Raw genomic sequence first — 18,480 nt, 5'->3', positions numbered from 1 at the left:
AGGTTGGGGGAACAGGTGGTGGGTGATGGGGAGGGCACGTTTTGCATGGAGCACTGGGTGTTGTGCAAAAAGAATGAATACTGTTACGCTGAAAAAAAAATAAATAAAAAGGGAAAAAAAAAAAAAAAAAAAAAAAAGAATCTAGAATAAAGGGATGAGGACTGCCTGGTGACTTAGTTAAGCAGCTGACTCTTGATTTTGGCTCCAGTCATGATCTCAGAGTTCCTTGGGATTCTCTCTCTCTCCCTCTCCTTTTGCCCCTCCCCTCCTCAAAAAAAAAAAAAAAAAAAAGAATCTAGAAAAAGGGAAGCAAATTAAATGCAAAGGAGGGAAGGAAATAATAAAGGTAAGAATAGAAATCAATACGTTTGAAAACAGAAAAAAATAGAGAAAACAAAAAAATCCAAATGACCTTGAAAAAATCAATAGAATTTAGAAACATCTAGCCAAACTGACTAAGAAAAAGAGAAGTTACCAACTACCCTGATATTAAGAATGAAGTAGGGTCCATCACTACAAACACTACAAACATTACGAGGACAATAGGGGAATATAATGAAAAAATTGATTTCCAGAAACAAAATAACTTAGATGAAATAGAGCAATTCTTTGAAAAACAAAGATTAATGAAACTCCTTCAAGAAGAAATGGATAACCTAAATATCTACTAAAGAAATGGAATTTATAGCTTAAAACTTCCAACAAACAACACTCTAATACCAAATATTTAGAAATATATCAATTCCACACAAACTCTACCAGAAAATGGTAGGGGAAGGAACACTTCCCAACTTATTATATGAGTCAACATTGCCATGATAATACAACAAGCAAAAAAGAAAAAGAAAGAGGGGCGCCTGGGTGGCTCAGTGGGTTAAAACCTCTGCCTTCGGCTTAGGTCATGATCCTAGGGTCCTGGGATCCAGCCCCGCATGGGGCTCTCTGATCAGCAGGGAGCCTGCTTCCTCCTCTCTCTCTCTCTGCCTGCCTCTCTTCCTACTTGTGATATCGCTCTCTGTCAAATAAATAAATAAAATCTTAAAAAAAAAGAAAGAAAGAAATGTAATATAAACAAACCTTCAAAATTTTAGTAAATTGAATCCAGCAATACATAGAAAGGATAAAACATCATGATAAATTTGGGTTTATCTAAGAAATGGAATGTTGTTTTAACATTCACAGATCTGTTTTTTGGGGGGCGCCTGGGTGGCTCAGTGGATTGAGCCTCTGCCTTCAGCTTGGGTCATGATCCTAGAGTCCTGGGATCGAGCCCTGAATCGGGCTCTCTGCTTGGTGGGGAGCCTGCTTCCCCCTCTCTCTCTGCCTGCCTCTCTATCTACTAGTGATCTCTGTCTGTCAAATAAATAAACAAACAAAATCTTTTTAAAAAAATCTGTTTTTTTGGGGGGGGGGTAAATCTGTAATTTACCATACAAACAAAATACAAAGGGAAAATCACATATTCATCTCAAGAGGTGCAGAAAAAACATCTATACTTGATTTTTTAGAAAGCTTATCAAACTAAGAATAAAAAGAAACTCCCCCATTTTAGTAGAGAACATCTGTAACTAACATAATGGTGAAAGACTGAATGTTTTTCTTTATGATCAGGCAAAGAAAGGATGTCTACCCTTATTGCTTTTATCTAACACTGTACTAGAGGGACAACCCAGTGCAAAAAGACAAGAAAAAGAAATATAAACACAGACTGAAAAGAAAGAAACCTCTCTTTATTGACTGACAATAAATAGAGAACCCCAAAGAATGCGTAAGACAGCTATTGGAGATAACAAGTGAATTTAGGAGAGTCATAAGATTCAAGGTCAATATACAAACATCAATTCTACTTTAATAAAGTAGCAAAAACTATTAGAAATTGAAATTCAAAAACTCTATGATAGTGGGGCCCCTGGGTGGCTCAGTTGGTTAAGCATCTGACTTTGGCTCATTTTATGGTCTCAGGGTTCTGGGATCAAGGCCCATGCTGGGCTCCCCACTCAGTGGGGAGTCTGCTTGTCCCCCTCTCTCTGCATCTCCACCCTGCTCATGCTTGCTCACACTCTCTCTCAAATAAATAAAATCTTTTTTAAAAAAGAAAACTATGATAACCTAAAAACATGAAATATTTAGATATAATCTAGCAACATATATGCTAAAAATTATAAATTATTGATGTAAGAAATAGAAGAAGACCCAAACAAATGGAGAGTGTGCTATATTAATGGATTGGAAGGCTTTTTAGAATATTAATTTGCCCAAATTGATCTATAATTTTAATGTAATGTCCATTGAAATCTCAACAGAGTATTTTGCAGAAATTAGCAAGCTGATTCTAACATTTCATAAAGGACCTACAGTAGCCAAAACAATTTGGAAATGGGGAAACACACTACCTGATTTAAACTTACTATAAATCTATGGTTATCAGGACAGTATAGCACTAGTAAAGGAAAAACATATAGATCCATTGAATAAAACAGAGTTCAGTTTCATACAAATTGGTCAACTGGGTTTTTACAGGTTTGTCAAAGAACTCAGTCATGAAAAATTAGTTTTTCAGCAACTGTGATCAATTTGACACCCATATGCAAAACTAAAAGAGAATTCTCTTTCTGTTGTTGATTTATATTTTATTATGTTCAATTAACATATTTTGTATTGTTTTAATTTATTTGAATTTGTCAAGATGTGTTCTTGCTGGGGTGCCTGGGTGGCTCAGTCATTAAGCACCTGCTTTCTACTCAGGTCATGGTCGTAGGGTCCTGGGATCAAGCCCCACACTGGGCTCCTCACTTAGCGGGAAGCCTGCTTCTCCCTCTCCCACTCCCCCAGCTTGTGTTTCCGCTCTCGCTGTCTCTTTGTCAAATAAATAAATAAAATTAAAAAAAAAAAGATTTGTTTTTGCTTCCAGGTATTTTATGTAAAGTCTCATTACTAGGTGTGTACCCACTTAATATTGTTATGTCTTCTTGGTAAGTGACCATCTTACAATTCTCTAATGTCCTTTTTTTATCCTGGTAATATTCCTTGTTTGGCAGTTTACCTTGTCTAATATTAAAATACCCACTCCAGGGGCACCTGGATGCCTCAGTCAGTTAAACATCTGCCTTGGGCTCAGGTCATGATCTTAGGGTCTTGGGATCAGACTCCGTATAGGGATCCCTACTCAGTGGGGATTCTGCTTCTCCCTCTCCCACTGCCCTCCCCCAACTCATGTGTGGGAGAAAGAATCTCTCCCTTTCGAATAAATAAATAAATAATATCTTTTAAAAAACTAGCTACTCTGGATTCCTTTTGATCATTGTTTGCATAATACATCTTTTCCATCCATTCATTTTTAACTTTTTTTTATATTTAAACTAGGTTTCCTGAGAAGAACATGTAGATTTTTTTAATCCAATGTGACTGCTTTTATCTTTTAATTGATGTGTATATCATATACATTTAAAATAATTATTTAATATAATTATAATATAATTGGTGTGGTTGGTTTTAGGCCTACTATTTTTCTACATATTTTTTTGTTTGCCTTTTTCCTCTTTCCTACCTGTTTTTGGATAGTTAAATGGTTTTACTATTATATTATATTTTATCTATTTATATTCTATTTCATATTTTAAACACTGCTCTTGATAGTACAGTAGAAATATTTAACATTTTATAGTCTACTTAGAGTAATGTTTTAATTTTTAAGTAAAGTGTAGAAGTTTACCACTACATAAATCCCTTACTCTTTTCCCTTTATGTTATAGTTGTCATGTGTTTTAAATTTACATGCATTCATTTTTTAAATTTATTTTTAAGAATTTATTTGTTTATTAAGGAGAGAGGGAGGAAGGTAGGGAGGGAGGGAGCACACAAGCAGGGGAACAGCAGCAGGAGAGGGAGAGAGAGAATCTTCAGCAGACTCCCTGCTGGGCATGGAACCCAACTCAGAGCTCCATCCCATGACACTGAGAGCACGACCTGAGCCAAAATCAGGAGTTGGATGCTTAACTGACTGAGTCACCCAGGTGCCCCTAAAATAACGTGCATTTAAAACCCCATCAGACAGGGGCATCTGGGTGGCTCAGTTGATTGAGTGTCTGCCTCAGCTCAGGGTCCTGGGATTCAGTCCCATGTTGGGCTCTCTCCTCAGTAGGAAGCCTACTTCTCCCTCTCCTTCTGACCTTTCCCACTGCTTGTGCTGCCTCTTTCTCAAATAAACAAAAAATTAAAAATAAAACCCTATCAGACAATGTGAAAATTTTTCTTCCAATAATTACACATATTTTGGGGGTAACTGAGTAGAGTCTGCAAAAAAGAGTAGAGTCTGCAACTCTTGATCTCAGGGTCATGAGTTAAAGCTCCACATTGAGTGTGGAGCCTACTTCAAAAAATGTTAAAAAAATAATTACACATATTTTAAGGAACTTTAAAAAAAGTATTCTATATTTACTCGGATGTTACTGTTTTTATTCTTCTTTCATTCCTAAAGTTCCACGTTTCTTCTAGTATTATTTTCCTTCAGTCTGAAGAATTTCCTTTATCATTTCTTTTTTTTTTTAAGATTTTATTTATTTATTTGACAGAGAGAGAGATCACAAGTAGTCAGAGAGGCAAGCAGAGAGATGAAGGGAAGCAGGCTCCCTGCTGAGCAGAGAGCCCAATGCGGGGCTCGATCCTAGGCAGAGTCTTTAACCCTCTGAGCCACCCAGGTGCCCCGCTTTATCATTTCTTTTAGTTACCATGTGTTCTTTTAGTTCATCTTCATCTGAGAAGATCTTTATGTCTCCCTCATTCCTGAAGGATAGTTTTGCTGGATATAGAATGTTGGGTTAATAGTTCTTTCCTATCATTTTAAAAATGTTGTTCTACTATTTTCTGTTCTCCATGGTTTCTGATGAGAATTCCATCATCATTATTAACATCATTGTTTTCCTATATTTGTCATTTTTTCCTTAGCTGCCTTTAAGATTTTTTTCTTTACATTTAATTTTCAGTAGTTTGATTATAATGTGTCTGAGTGTGATTTTCTTTGAGTTTATTCTGTTTTATGTTAACTTCTTAAATATACAAGTTAATGTTTTCTCACCAAATTTAGGAAGTTTTCAGCCATTGTTTCCTTAAAAATTTTTTCTGCATCAGTTTCTTTATAGGAATCCATGTTATAAGTGTTAGTTTTTTTATATAGTCCCATGACTTCCTGAAGTTCTATTCATCTCTTCCCAATTTTTTTCTCTTTGTCTTCAGACTGAATGATTTCCATTAATCTACAAGTTCACTGACCCTTTTCTCTTTTATCTTCATTCTTCTATTGAGTTCAGCCAGTAAATTTCAGAGATTGGATGTTTTAAAGCTATTTTGTTCTTTTTTTATAATTTAAATTTTTTTGCAGAGTACTTTCATTTTTCTATGCATTTTATTTAGTGTGTGTTTACCTTTATCTCATGGGGCTTGTTATAGTACCTATTGTTTTAAAGTCTTTAAATTTCAGCATCTGTGTTATCTTAGAGTTTGTACCTGTTCATTGTCTTTTCCCTTAATAATTCCCAAAAAACCCACATTTCTTAGTTATTTGCTTATCAGGTAATTTTGAATTGTATTCTGGACTTTTTGATTATTAAATTGTATAGATATGAATCCTATTAAAATTCTCTAAGGGGTTTTATTATTATCACCATCATAATCATCATCATTACTGTTTTAGCAGGTGGTCAACTCAGTTAGCTTCAGACTGCAAGTTTTCAAAACCACTTTTTAGACAGCGAGCAAAACAGCTGGGTGTACAACATCCTGGAACCCTCCTTCAAGTGTGCAGATCCTTCGTGTCTCCAGGAACTCCAGGTCTCGCCATGGTGGAGTCTGAGCGCCTTTCAGCCCATGCCTGCTGGACTACCTTCACCAATTTCTTGTGCACCAGAAAGGGAACTCTCCTATTTGCTGAGACTATATTGTGCTTGGTGATTCTAATCTGGTTCAGCATCTCAACACCAGGATACTCTACTCTGTCAGTGGTTGAGATGATCCTTGCTGAGATCTTCTTTGTCGTCTATATGTGTGACCTACCCACCAAGATACAATCCATCAACTGGCCTTGGACTGATTTCTTTCGATCCCTCATTGCTGTCACCCTTTACCTAATCACCTCCATTTTTATCCTTGTTGACAGAGGAAATCGCTCCATAATCATTGCAGGGGCACTGGGCCTTGCTGCTGCATGCCTCTTTGGCTATGATGCCTACATCACCTACCCCTTGAGGTAATAAAGATATACAGCAGCCCTGACTGTGCAGTGATCCATGTTGGTGCACCAGAAAGGGAACTCTCCTATTTGCTGAAACTATATTGTGCTTGGTGATTCTAATCTGGTTCAGCATCTCAACACCAGGATATTTATTTCCCTCTGAGACCTGGTGGGAGGTTTCTTAGTTTAATTCTCAGAGCATTTGCTAGGCAGCTTTGGTCTGTCCTGTGAATATCCAGCTCAAGAGTAAACTAGGGACTGGTATAGTTTCTTACACAGTATTAAGGAATTCTCTCCTCAGCCTCACTTCCTTCCAGGTTTCCTCTTCTGTTTTCTGCCCCCACAGAGGTCCCTTTTCCCAATTATTCTGTGCAGAAAGGGGAGGTTTCTTTTTAGAGTTTTACCTGCTCATATCACTGCTGCTGAACAGTTCTGCAGGATGGGCCTGCCCTTGGGGGCAAAGCCAAGAAATAAAAGAGGGGTAACAACAGAACACTCATTCTCAAATGTGTTGCTTCTTCAAGTTTTGACTCCACTCCACAATTTGCCTGCTTTCATATACTTTTAAGAGTTCTTGGGTCATTGTTTTTGTGTATTTTGTCCAGAGTTTTTAGTTGTAATCAGATAAGTCACAGCGGATGTACTCTAATTTGATCAGAATTGGAAGTCACATTTTGAGAGTAGATGTAAGGAAAACATTTTCCAAGGATGACAGTTAAGATATATAAAATTAATGTAATGGAAGAGTAAGGTCTTTGAGATCATACAGCCCAGTGGAACTCCCTCCGTAGTTGCCTGGGGTAGGAAGGGGGCAAGAGTGCTAAGTATAGACAATACCAATCAAGTGTATTCTTAAAATAACTGACCAAAGTCAGACCTCAAGCATTCTAGTTATGCTGAGATATCTCGAAGCCCTTTCTCATACTCTTCCTCAGTGGGTAGCTTGTGCAAACATCCTTTAGTGATGTCTAGAATAGTGATTTAGAATTATGCTATTCAGAGCTCTAGGCATTCCATGGAGCCCATTTGGGACCAAAAGTAGTGCAGAGAAGGTATACTCTCTGGCACCACTTCCTATTTCAATTAGAGTTGTCCACTTCTTTTTTGTTTGTTTGGTTTTTAAGATTGTATGTATTTATTAGAGAGAGAGCACATGCACACACATGAGTAGTGGGGAGGGACAGAAGGAGAGGGAGTAGTAGGGTCCCTGAGCAGGGAGCCTGATTTTGGCGGGCGGAGGGGCGGGATTGATTCCAGGACCCCAGGATCACGACCTAACAAAGGCAGGCAATTAACCAACTGAGCCATCCAGGCGCCCCTAGAGCAGTCCACTTTCATCTGTTTCTCCTAATGGACTATGTCATAACATGTCATAAGAACTAAGATTTACATTGGTAAAACACAAAAAGAATCACCTGTTTGCAGTAAAGATCCTGGGATTGATCAGCAGTTGGCCGTGTATGATGGTGCTTTTCTTTTTTTTTTTTTTTAAAGATTTTATTTATTTATTTGACAGATAGAGATCACAAGTAGGGAGAGAGGCAGGCAGGGATTGCCCCAGGGGCACTGGGGAAGGTTCAGAGCAGTATAAGTGTTTCTGCTTCCCTAATTTAAAGTGGTGTCTGAATCCTGAAGAGTATACTAGCTGTCATGAGCTTTTGTGCTTCACTCCCTAACTGCCAGAGCAAACTAGCTTTGCTTGATGACTTTAAAATATCAAACCAAAATGATGCTGCTCTATTTTATCCCTTCAGAGAATCTTTACATTTCATGAGGCTCCTGACAATGGCAAGTACTTAACATAAGTAAATTGTTTTAATATTTGCATTTAAGGTATCAGGCTAGTGGGGGAAGAGATTCTTCCTTGAGTATCTTATAATACCCAGATTATACAAAGTAAGTTAAACAATCTTGGAGCCATACTTTAAGGTTAGGATGATGGATGAGTAATAAAGACACTTAATAGTTCTTCTCCTGATTTCTATTAAATATTCACTAAGTACTACCGAAAGATGAAAATGCACAACGAACTCCAAAATAAAGAATAAAAGTCAGTCATAAGAGAGATTCCTGGAAATATTTCTATTATAAAGTTTTTAATAGTGCCAAATTAAGAAACAGAATTGATATATCAGGCATGCAGCATCTTTTGAATCAGGAAAGCACAGCCAGAAAATAGGTAGAAGGAACTCTGTATCATAACTTCCCCATGATTCCCCTCATTGCTATCCATAATTTGGGAACAGAGAGCTTCACAAATGAGAAATGTAAACAGACATGGCCTTCACTGTGTGGAAATAGACTTCTGAACAATCAGAGTGTCCCTTCCTTTCATAACAATGTCTCTTAATTCAATTTCTATAATCCCCAGCACATTATCAGCTAGGGTAAAAAGAATGGGACCTTAGTATATGTAGTCCTCTCAAAGGTAAAGAATTTCAGGTGAGGTAGAGGAACATTAAAAGTAGTGAAAACTGAGGGAGGGGTAAAGTTGTCATGTACCACTCAGTGTCATTAAAGAATAAATACAGTTATATTCTGTAGGTTACACATCCTCTTTCCAATAGAGAATCAGGAAGTGATTCTATTTCATTTCAAAGGAACTACACAAGAAAAATGCCTACTAAACAATAAAAACTGACATAAGGCTGTGTATGTCAAATCACAGAATTTAGAGACAAGTCAGTCACTACCTAAGTTAGATGGTGAGAGAACTAACCAGCAAAACTCTATACTTTATCTTTTTTTTCAAACTCTGGGCCTAAGTATTTTTCTCCCAACTCCAAGTTGAAAAAAGTAGGTAGCAAAAAAGTGGGATGTATGAAATACATTTTTGTATGCAGTAAAACACAAGGGAAAGAATCTGTTTTTTTAAAAAATTTTTTAAAATTTATTTATTAGAGAGAGAGAGAGAGAGAGCAAGCACAGGCAGACAGAGTGGCAGGCAGAGGCAGAGGGCAAAGCAGGCTCCCTGCCGAGCAAGGAGCCCGATGTGGGACTCCATCCCAGGACGCTGGGATCATGACCTGAGCCGAAGGCAGCCGCTTGACCAACTGAGCCACCCAGGCGTCCCAAGAATCTGTTTTTGAAGAGTCTTTATCCTCATCTAATACTGATTTATTATAGGAATGGGAAGAAACATTAGAAAGTTTAAAAAATAATCTACATGTCCATTGACAAATGAGTAGATGAACAAAATGTAGTATATATGTACAATGAGATAATATTTAGCCTTAAAGAGGAATGAAATTCTTACACATGGTACAATATAAATGAGCTTGAAGACATTATGCTAAGAGAAATAAGCCAGACACAAAAGAACAGATATTACATGATTCCATTTATATGAGGTACCTAGAATAGTCAAATTCACAGAGACAAAAAGTAGAATAGTGGTCACTTGGGGCTGAGGGGAGGAGGGAATGAGAAGTAGGTATTTAATGGATACAGAATTTCAGTTTGAGAGGATGGAAAGTTCTGGAGATGGATGGATGGTGGAACAATAATGTGAGTATACTTAATGCCACTTTACTGTACACTTAAAATAATTAAAATGGTAAATTTTATGTTATATATATTTTACTATAATAAAAATGTCACAAAAATCTATAAAAACTAAAGAAGTCAGTCACAAAAGAGTATATACTATATGATACCATTTCTGTGAAATTCTAAAACATATAACCTAATCTAATCATGATAGAACAAATTTATGGTGATAGAAATCAGAATATTAATTAAGCTTGGTAAGGGATTTATAGATAGGAAGAATAAGGAAATATTTGGGAGTGTTGAAAGTATTCTATAATTGATCGGGGTAATGTTCACATGAGTGTATTTATATGTACAACTCTATTGAGTGGTACAGTTAAGGTTTATGCATATTAATAGATATGTTGTATCTCAAATCCATGTCTATGAAATACAAGCTATTAAAAAAGAGACAGCAGGCTAAATTGAAACGAGAACAGACTGTAAAAAGAAAACAAACTAGAAAAGCCTTCAAGGAACCCAAAATTTAGAAGTGCAGTAACTCAAAAACCACTGTGGGGGGCTGGTATAGAGCAGACTTCTTGATGCAGAAAATCAAATCAGTGTTTCAGAATACAAATTTGAGATGCTTTCCCAAAATGTAGGGAAAAAAAAGGACAAAGAGAAATAAAGAGAGATGAGGACAAAGATGAGAGCCCAAGTATTACCAATACATGTTCCTTTAAAAGAAGATGATGAGATAGGGGCGCCCAAGTGGCTCAGTGGGTTAAAGCCTCTGCCTTCGGCTCCGGTCATGATGTCAGGGTCCTGGGATTGAGCCTTGCATCGGGCTCTCCGCTCAGCGGGGAGCCTGCTTGCTCCTCTCTCTCTGCCTGCTTGTGATCTCTATCTGTCAAATAAATAAATAATCTTAAAAAAAAAAGATGATGAGATAAACACATCATGTGCAATGAACTAGTATATATGAAAATTTTACTGAGGTGAAAAAAGACCCAAGTCTTTTAAAGAATTCCCTTTTTCAGGGAAAAAAAAATGACGAGAGATGCACCTCTAGGATTATTCCAGTGAAGTCCTTAAATTTCAGAAATACACAAAGAGGGGTGCTTGCCTGGGTGGGTCAGTCTGTTAAGTGCCTGCCATCAGGTTTCTTGCTCGGCAGGGAGTCTGCTTCTCCTCTCTCTGCCCCTTCCCCTGCTCGTGCTCTCTTGTGATCTCTGTCTCTTAAATAAATAAATAAATAAATAAATAAATTCTTAAAGATAAATTACACAAAGAATCCTACAAGAGCTAAGCAAGAAAATGTTGCCAATAAAACAGCAAGACCAGTTTGGTCTTTTAATTTCCTCAGTAGAAGTAAGTCTAAAAAAGATAATGGAGGAAATTTAATGAATTTTTAGGGCAAAAATTTGTGGACCCAAAAAACTATGCCTATCCATGTTTTCATTGATGTGTGAGGACATCAGATGTTCTTAGAGATATACTAGATCTCAACTAAGTGTTATTTTTAAAATTATTTAAGGTTTTATTTTAGACTACCAAAAAATGAGTAAAAATTAAAATGTGAGAAAACAGATTCTCTACAAGGACTGGAAGCAAATATAGAAATTAAACATACAGAAAGAAATGTTTGTTGTAACTTAGTTACAAACCTGAAGGTAATATAGTCAAACTTAAAAGATTACAGTGTTTTTAAAAAAGAAGGAGTGTAAGCCTGACGATTCACAGACCTGTAACCCTGGGGCAAATAATACATTATATGTTAATAAAAATAATTAATAACAAAATAAGATAAAAAAACAGAAAAAATTTAAAAAGGAGGAAAGATAAAATTGGGCAGAAAATGTGCTAACTTTCTTGTCCAGATAGAAAGGTCTCAAAAGTTATAGTTTTATTCTTAAAATTTACAATCATAAAAATGCATATTTGAGGGACGCCTGGGTGGCTCAGTTGGTTAAGCGGCTGCCTTCGGCTCGGCTCATGATCCCAGTGTCCTGGGATCGAGTTCCACATGGGGCTCCGTGCTTGGCGGGGAGCCTGCTTCTCTCTCTGTCTCTGCCTGCCACTCTGCCTGTGCTCACTCTCGCTCTCTCTCTCTCTCTGACAAAAAAAAAAAAAAAAACAAAAAAAAAAAACAACAAAAAAACCATATTTGACATTGTTTCTGGTTTGTTTTTTTTTCTTACGATTTATTTATTTATTTATTTGACAAAGAGAGCTCACAAGCAGGCAGAGAGGCAGGCAGATGGAGAAGGGGAAGCAGGCTCCCTGCTGAGCAGAGAGCCCGATTTGGGGCTGGATCTCAGACCCCTGAGACCACGACCTGAGCCAAAGGCAGAGGCTTAACCCACTGAGCCACCCAGGCACCCTGTATATGGTTTTTGTTTTAAAGATTTTATTTATTTATTTGAGAGAGAGAGCATGCACAAACAGTAGAGAGAGTCAGAGGAAAGGGGAGAAGCAGGCTCACTGCCGCACAGGGAGCCAAATGTGGGGCTTGATGAGGGGTCTGATACAGGCCTCCATGGGGGCTAGATGGGGGCTCCATCCCACGATGCTGGGATCATGACCTGAGCCTAATGCAGATGCTTAACCAGCTGAGTCATTCAGGGACCCCTCAACATTTTTTATGTTTAAGGATAACTATTAGTAGACTAAAAACAAGAAATCTTTATCCCTAAATCAAAATCATTGTGAAGCAAAAGGAAACATTAGTTCAAAGTTATATAGAAAAATATAGAAAGCAAAGACATGACTAAGTAGGAATTAAAAAAAATAATGAAAACCATAGAACTATGAGAACTTTAAAAAAATGCTGAATGAAGAAACCATTTAATTGCAAGAAAAATCAAAATAAGCTAGGAGGGACTTGCACATAAAAGTATTCATTACAACATTGTTTGGAATCGCAAAAGGTTGGAATCAACATAAATGTCCATTAGAAGGTATTGGTTAAATAAATTGTGCATGTAAAAATGAACTACCCTATAGCTGTTAAAAAGAATGAGACAGTTTTATAGTTACTGATATAGAACGGTCTCTAAGGTACATTGTCAAAACAAGGAGAAAAAACATCATTGAGAGAAAAGTCTATGTAATAAATATAAATGATTGTGTACTTAGGGAAAGAATACAAGAAACCAAACAACCATTCCTTTTTGTGTGGGGGAACTAGTGGCTTGTGGACAGATGTGGGAGGAAGAATTACTTTTCATTATGTATCATATTGTATCTTTTGGATTTATATGTCATATGCATGTATTAACTGTACAAAAATAATTATGTAAGATTTTACAGAATATGGATTGGAACTAGAACTACTTCATGAGCTCTGTAAGGACTTACATTCACTGTATGTGTATGATGCTGAAGTTGATAATATTTGGCTTATGCACAGGGAGAAGTAGAAAGAATCAGTTCAATGACAGAGGAAGAAGAATAAAATAGACCCACAGGAAGAAGAGATGAGAACCATTTTGGCCTGAAAAGACTGAGAGAGTATCATTGGTTCCTCAGAATTTCTCAACTCTTTTGTTCTGTTTTACTTCTTCATATTTTACAAAATCTTAAAAATAAGTGTGTACTATTTTTGTAATGAAAAGAAAAACATGGGTATTGCTTTTAAAGTCCTAGCATATGCCCTAGGGAGTATATAAGACAGCAGTGACAAGAACACATAAACAAAGCAAATGTATAAATTCAACTAGCAGATTATTTACACTGTCTGCAAAAAAAGGTGGGGGGCTAAAGTGCAAAAAGTGTCATGGTTATTAAGAAAGAATATATAGAGTGTATGTGGGTAAGACTTATATGTTGATGGGTGAGTATGAAGAATCAGTGCCTCTCTTCAAGTTACAGAAATTTTAGGAAAGATGTTATATTTCGGGAAGTCTTTGAATGATGGAAGGGAGATCAAAATAGTGCAACATTAAAAGCAGACATTTTTCTCTTTTCAGGTATGGAAGGCCTAAATTTGGGGCTGAGATGATTGACAAAAGTTGTGATGAATAAAAAAGGGAAGTAGATATTGGGTGATGAGCCTGTTGCTGCCAAAAAAGGCAATTCTTCAATGAAAGGGCCTTAAAGAGGAAGATGTAAGAACCTAAAAAGCAGTGGGTCAGAAAGCACACTTAGTCTTGGGACTTAGTGGAGTGGTGCTGGGTAGGAGGGGAAAAATTGGATGGAAGACTGTTGCAAAAAATGGGAAACAGTATGAGGCCATCTGTGTATATCTGTTATAATCTCCTTGATCTGGGCTTCCCTCTCTAATTGTGGTCATGCACCCACCATCTCAGGTGTTCCATAAACATAACAGTCCTCGTCCTTGGAAAAAATTGTACTGTCAGTGATTTGCATGCTTGGGCTTGTGAGTGTGACATTTGTAGGGTCCCCGAGATGGTAATGACATAGAGCGAAAAAATAATTGTTTTATAGAAATCTGTTTCTTTCTATTTCTCCATTCTGTTTCTGGGGTCAATGCAAGTATTTTGCAGTTGAATGGAATAGCAGCTTCTAAGAAATAAAAAACAGATGTTGGAGGAAGGCATTCAGGGTGAGTCAGGAGAAGCCCTTAAGGCACTCTACTCACTGCGTGCTCTACACTTTTTCTTGCTTTAATCTTGATAGATGCTGAAATTCCCAACTATGCCTAGGCAGCACCGAGGCTGTAATGGATCTAAAAATGACAAACTACACTTACTCCCAAGCCTGATTGTCCTGTAGAAAGAAAAGAATAGCTTGGCTGATCTCATAAGGAATCCTCTCAGGTAAAGGAATATAGTCTTCCTGATTCACTTCTCAGATCTAGAAAAAAAAGTACATATATACTATATTGGGGTAAATATTAATCATATAAAACCAAGCTCTTAAAACAGAACCTCAAATTTTTACAACTGTCTGTTCATTAAAGTTGTTCAGAATCAAGTGAAGCTGTTCTACATTAAAAAAAATTTTAATGCCCTTTTGGAAAGTTGTGTTAAATGTAATAAGTATCATACTTTCTTGGAAATGTTAGCTGAAGTTTCTATAGGAACTTAGCCACATCACATTCTTAGCACATTTGTGGTATGCATTTTTGAAATTGCATGCAATTTATGGTAATGAATTACAACTGATATGCAATTTACAGTATGTACCTGAACTTTTAGTATTTATTTTTAAACAGGATAGGCATGATTATGCACTAAATTGAGAAAATATAAAAGTACAGGTAAAAACGTGTTTTTTAAACTTTATTTTTTAAGATTTTACTTATTTTCTTGAGAGAGAGATAGCAAGTGAGGGAGAGAGTACGAGATGGGGGGGTGGGGACAGAGGAAAGGGAGAAAGAGACCCCCCTCTGAGCAGGGAGACTGATGTGGGGTTCCACCTCAGGACCCTGGAATCATGACCTGAGCTGAATGCAAAAGTTTAACTGAACGAGCCACTCAGGTGCCCTAAAAATGTGTTTATATGGTAGTATAATTTCACAATACCTTTTTTTTTTAAGATTTATTTATTTATTTGACAGATAGAGATCACAAGTTGGCAGAGAGGCAGGCAGAGAGAGAGAGAGAGAGAGAGAGAAGCAGATTCCCTGCTGAGAGAGTCCAATGCAGGGCTTGATTTCAGGACCCTGGGACCATGACCCAAGCCAAACGTAGAGGCTTTAACCCACTAAGCCACCCAGGCGCCCTTCATAATACTTTTTAAAATCTGGAAGCATTTGTTTAAAAAGCTTTTACAATTCTTTTGAATAAAGGTTTTGTTGAAGACAATAAACATGCGTGAATTCGTCATTCTTTTACAACACTCCATTACGGGCAGCTTCCTTGTATAGTGGATAATACTAAAAAGTATCAAAGGTACTCCGAATATATATATCTATATACATATTTATGAATGATTCTTTTCATGAAATCCAGGTGTTTGGATTCATTTATTGCTGAGAAACTACCCCAAAACTTAGTGGCTCAAAGTAGTGATCACTTTATTATTTCTTCATGATTCTACTGTGTGGGCAGTGCTTGGAGGGATTAACTTGTTTCTGTTCCATGTAGCGTCATCTGGGCATTTCAGATGCCTAGGGGCTGCTGGAATGGCTTGACTTGGGTCATAAGTCTGGAGTCTCTGTTCTGAGCATCTGCTGGACTCCTCCGTTGTCCTCCATGTGATTCCTTCCTGTGGTTAGTAATCGTGAATTTCCTCACACCATGGTGACCTCAGTTTAGTTGGATATCCCAGAGCACTAAACTGTTGGTTGCCAGACAAACTGTCAAAGCTGGGCCTGATATTGGCACAGTGCCATTTTTGCTACATTCTATTGGTTAGAACAGCTCACAAGGCCCCAGCTTCAATTCAGTGTAGGAGGGAACTCCAGGAGGCCATGCATCCTGGGAGACACGGTTCACTAGGGGCCATCTTTGGAAGCTAGCTACCACATCAATGTTTATGAAAGAAATTCCATAAACATTAAACTGAGTCTATTTCCTACCAAATAACCAAAAGCTAAAGAATGCTGAACTTGTCTTTCACTATTCACAAGTCTACACCCAAATCTTTTTGATTTTTCCATGATCTTTCCCAAATATGCCTCATTCAAATTCTTTCAGCACTACATTCTCTTCATTGGGTCCTAGCATGAGTCTCATCTAAATTAAATGTTTCCAGATGTCTGAATTCCCAAAACCAGAAAAATTAAGATATAATTAACTTAATCTATGCATTTGCATAGAGTTGCTAACTCTGTAAGTTTTAAATTTCCAAGTGAGAACATTAAAAATTACACCATCTGAAAAACAACCTGAGGGTTTTGAAGGGTCAGGGGTGGGAGGTTGGGGGAACAGGTGGTGGGTGATGGGGAGGGCACGTTTTGCATGGAGCACTGGGTGTTGTGCAAAAAGAATGAATACTGTTACGCTGAAAAAAAAATAAATAAAAAGGGAAAAAAAAAAATTATACCATCTACTATTACTTTTGTTTCTAAAAGGTACATTAAAAAAAAGTAGTAAAAATAATTTCAGACTGAATGACAGTTTTAAATAGAACTGCTTACTTTATGAAAACATGTAATAATTATTCTCATTTTGCTGCAGGTCAGGAAAACTCCACCAAGGAGTATCACTGGTTCTTGGACCAAGTGTTGGGAAACGTCTAGTCAGGCCACTATTGTTGAACATTGTCAAGGTCCTCTTTATTCTGAACCTTGCTAAAATCATTTTCACATCTTTCCCTAGGGACTATAATTATACTGAGAATATTGCAAATTTTATAACTCCCTCTTCTACATAGAATCATTTAAATCTGTGCTAATGTAAATAATACAGTTATGATATACTTATTGTACTAGGATTGGATAGCGTTAGCATATTCAGCTGTTAAGAATGGGGATTCGAGTCTGACTGCCTCTATTCCAATTTGGATCTGTCATGACCTTGAACAAGTAACATATCTTTCTGCACTTCAGTTTCCCCATCTATAATGTAGGTATCAGCAGAATTCTTTTGAAGTTTTAATTGGATTCTATGTATAAAATGCATATAGTAATGCCTAGCATATGGTAAACGTCCAGTATGTATAATTAATGGTATATTCTATTGCACTTAGAATCTTAATATGTACTTTAAGGGTGATCCCAAATATCCACAATGCTGTTGAAGAGATTAGCCATAACTAGACAACAGAATTTAAAAGTTGCAAAGGAACTTTAATGTCATGATTCTACCTTATGACAGGTGAGGACTTTTTTATTTAAAAAAAAATTGATACAGAGTCCATCTATCTTAGGTAAAAGACAACTAGTTGGGAGTTACAATCATCAGATTAATTTATAAAAAAGCAAAATACATAGGCCTCACATATATTTCCAGTAGCTTTGCCAGATTGGTTTTCAATTCACTTATATTTATCAGTGTCACTCATGTATTGTCTTAGTTACCTGTACTTTTTTGTATGTGTTCAATGGAAAGCAACATAATGCTCACAGTTCTCTGAGAAACAACAAAATTTCAAAGAATACCTAAAAATGGTAATAAAAAAGGACAAGCAGAGTTTAGGAAATTTACTTTAGGGCAACTGCCAGATTTATTTTAAGCCCTATGCTTAAAAATAAATTTAATTCACATGACCAGCTTAAAATACTGGAGCCAAGAAAAGTCACTGCAAAAGCATTTAATAAAATACCTGAATTTTGTCTAGTTGTCGCTTTGTTATGATTTTTGTGATGACTTACTTCCTATCGTGATTTATACAGTGGTTTTTGTATCTAAATATTTCTTGTATATAATAAAGTGAAAATAGAAAAGTCATTTTTCAAACAATAAAACATTTTCCTAACCTCTGACTCACACCATGAAGTTAGTGGACTGTTCAGATGCTATGCAATGCTTTTTACATAGGAAGAAAACTGGTTCATCTGTAGCATTTTCCAGTGTGAGGAAACATATTCGTGTTTTCTATTTTTTTTCTTCTTTAAAAAAGATTTTATTTATTTGATGGAGAGCTAGAAAGCCAAGTAGGCAGAGCAGCAGGCAGAGGCAGGCTTCCTGACATACATGGGGCTCAATTCCTAGACTCTGGGACCACGACCCCAGCAGAAGCAGACGCCTAACCGACTGAGCCACTCGGGCTCCCTCCATGCTTTCTATTTCTAGCAATTTTTAATTTGACCTATGAGCCAAACTAAAGATTCACTAGGAACAAATTAAGGTAGATTTCCCGTGGACAGCAAGTAAAGATTATCAGCAGATTGAGTAACAAGTCTTTCACCCTCACACCACAGTCAATGA

The 18,480-nt window shown here is 36.9% G+C and overlaps 1 protein-coding gene across 1 annotated transcript; it reads left to right on the top strand.

The window, feature by feature from the left end:
• Positions 1-5,834: 5,834 nt before the first annotated feature.
• Positions 5,835-6,245, top strand: LOC123953782 (proteolipid protein 2-like). Its single transcript, XM_046024140.1, has one exon. It carries the CDS (start codon positions 5,835-5,837, stop codon positions 6,243-6,245), a length of 411 nt encoding a protein of 136 aa, XP_045880096.1.
• Positions 6,246-18,480: the final 12,235 nt, after the last annotated feature.

This window comes from Meles meles, chromosome 12 (genome assembly GCF_922984935.1).
Source record: "Meles meles chromosome 12, mMelMel3.1 paternal haplotype, whole genome shotgun sequence".
Lineage (NCBI taxonomy): Eukaryota > Metazoa > Chordata > Mammalia > Carnivora > Mustelidae > Meles > Meles meles.
The sequence above is the reverse complement of the archived record's forward strand: the minus strand, read 5'-3'. Positions and strand labels throughout refer to the sequence as shown.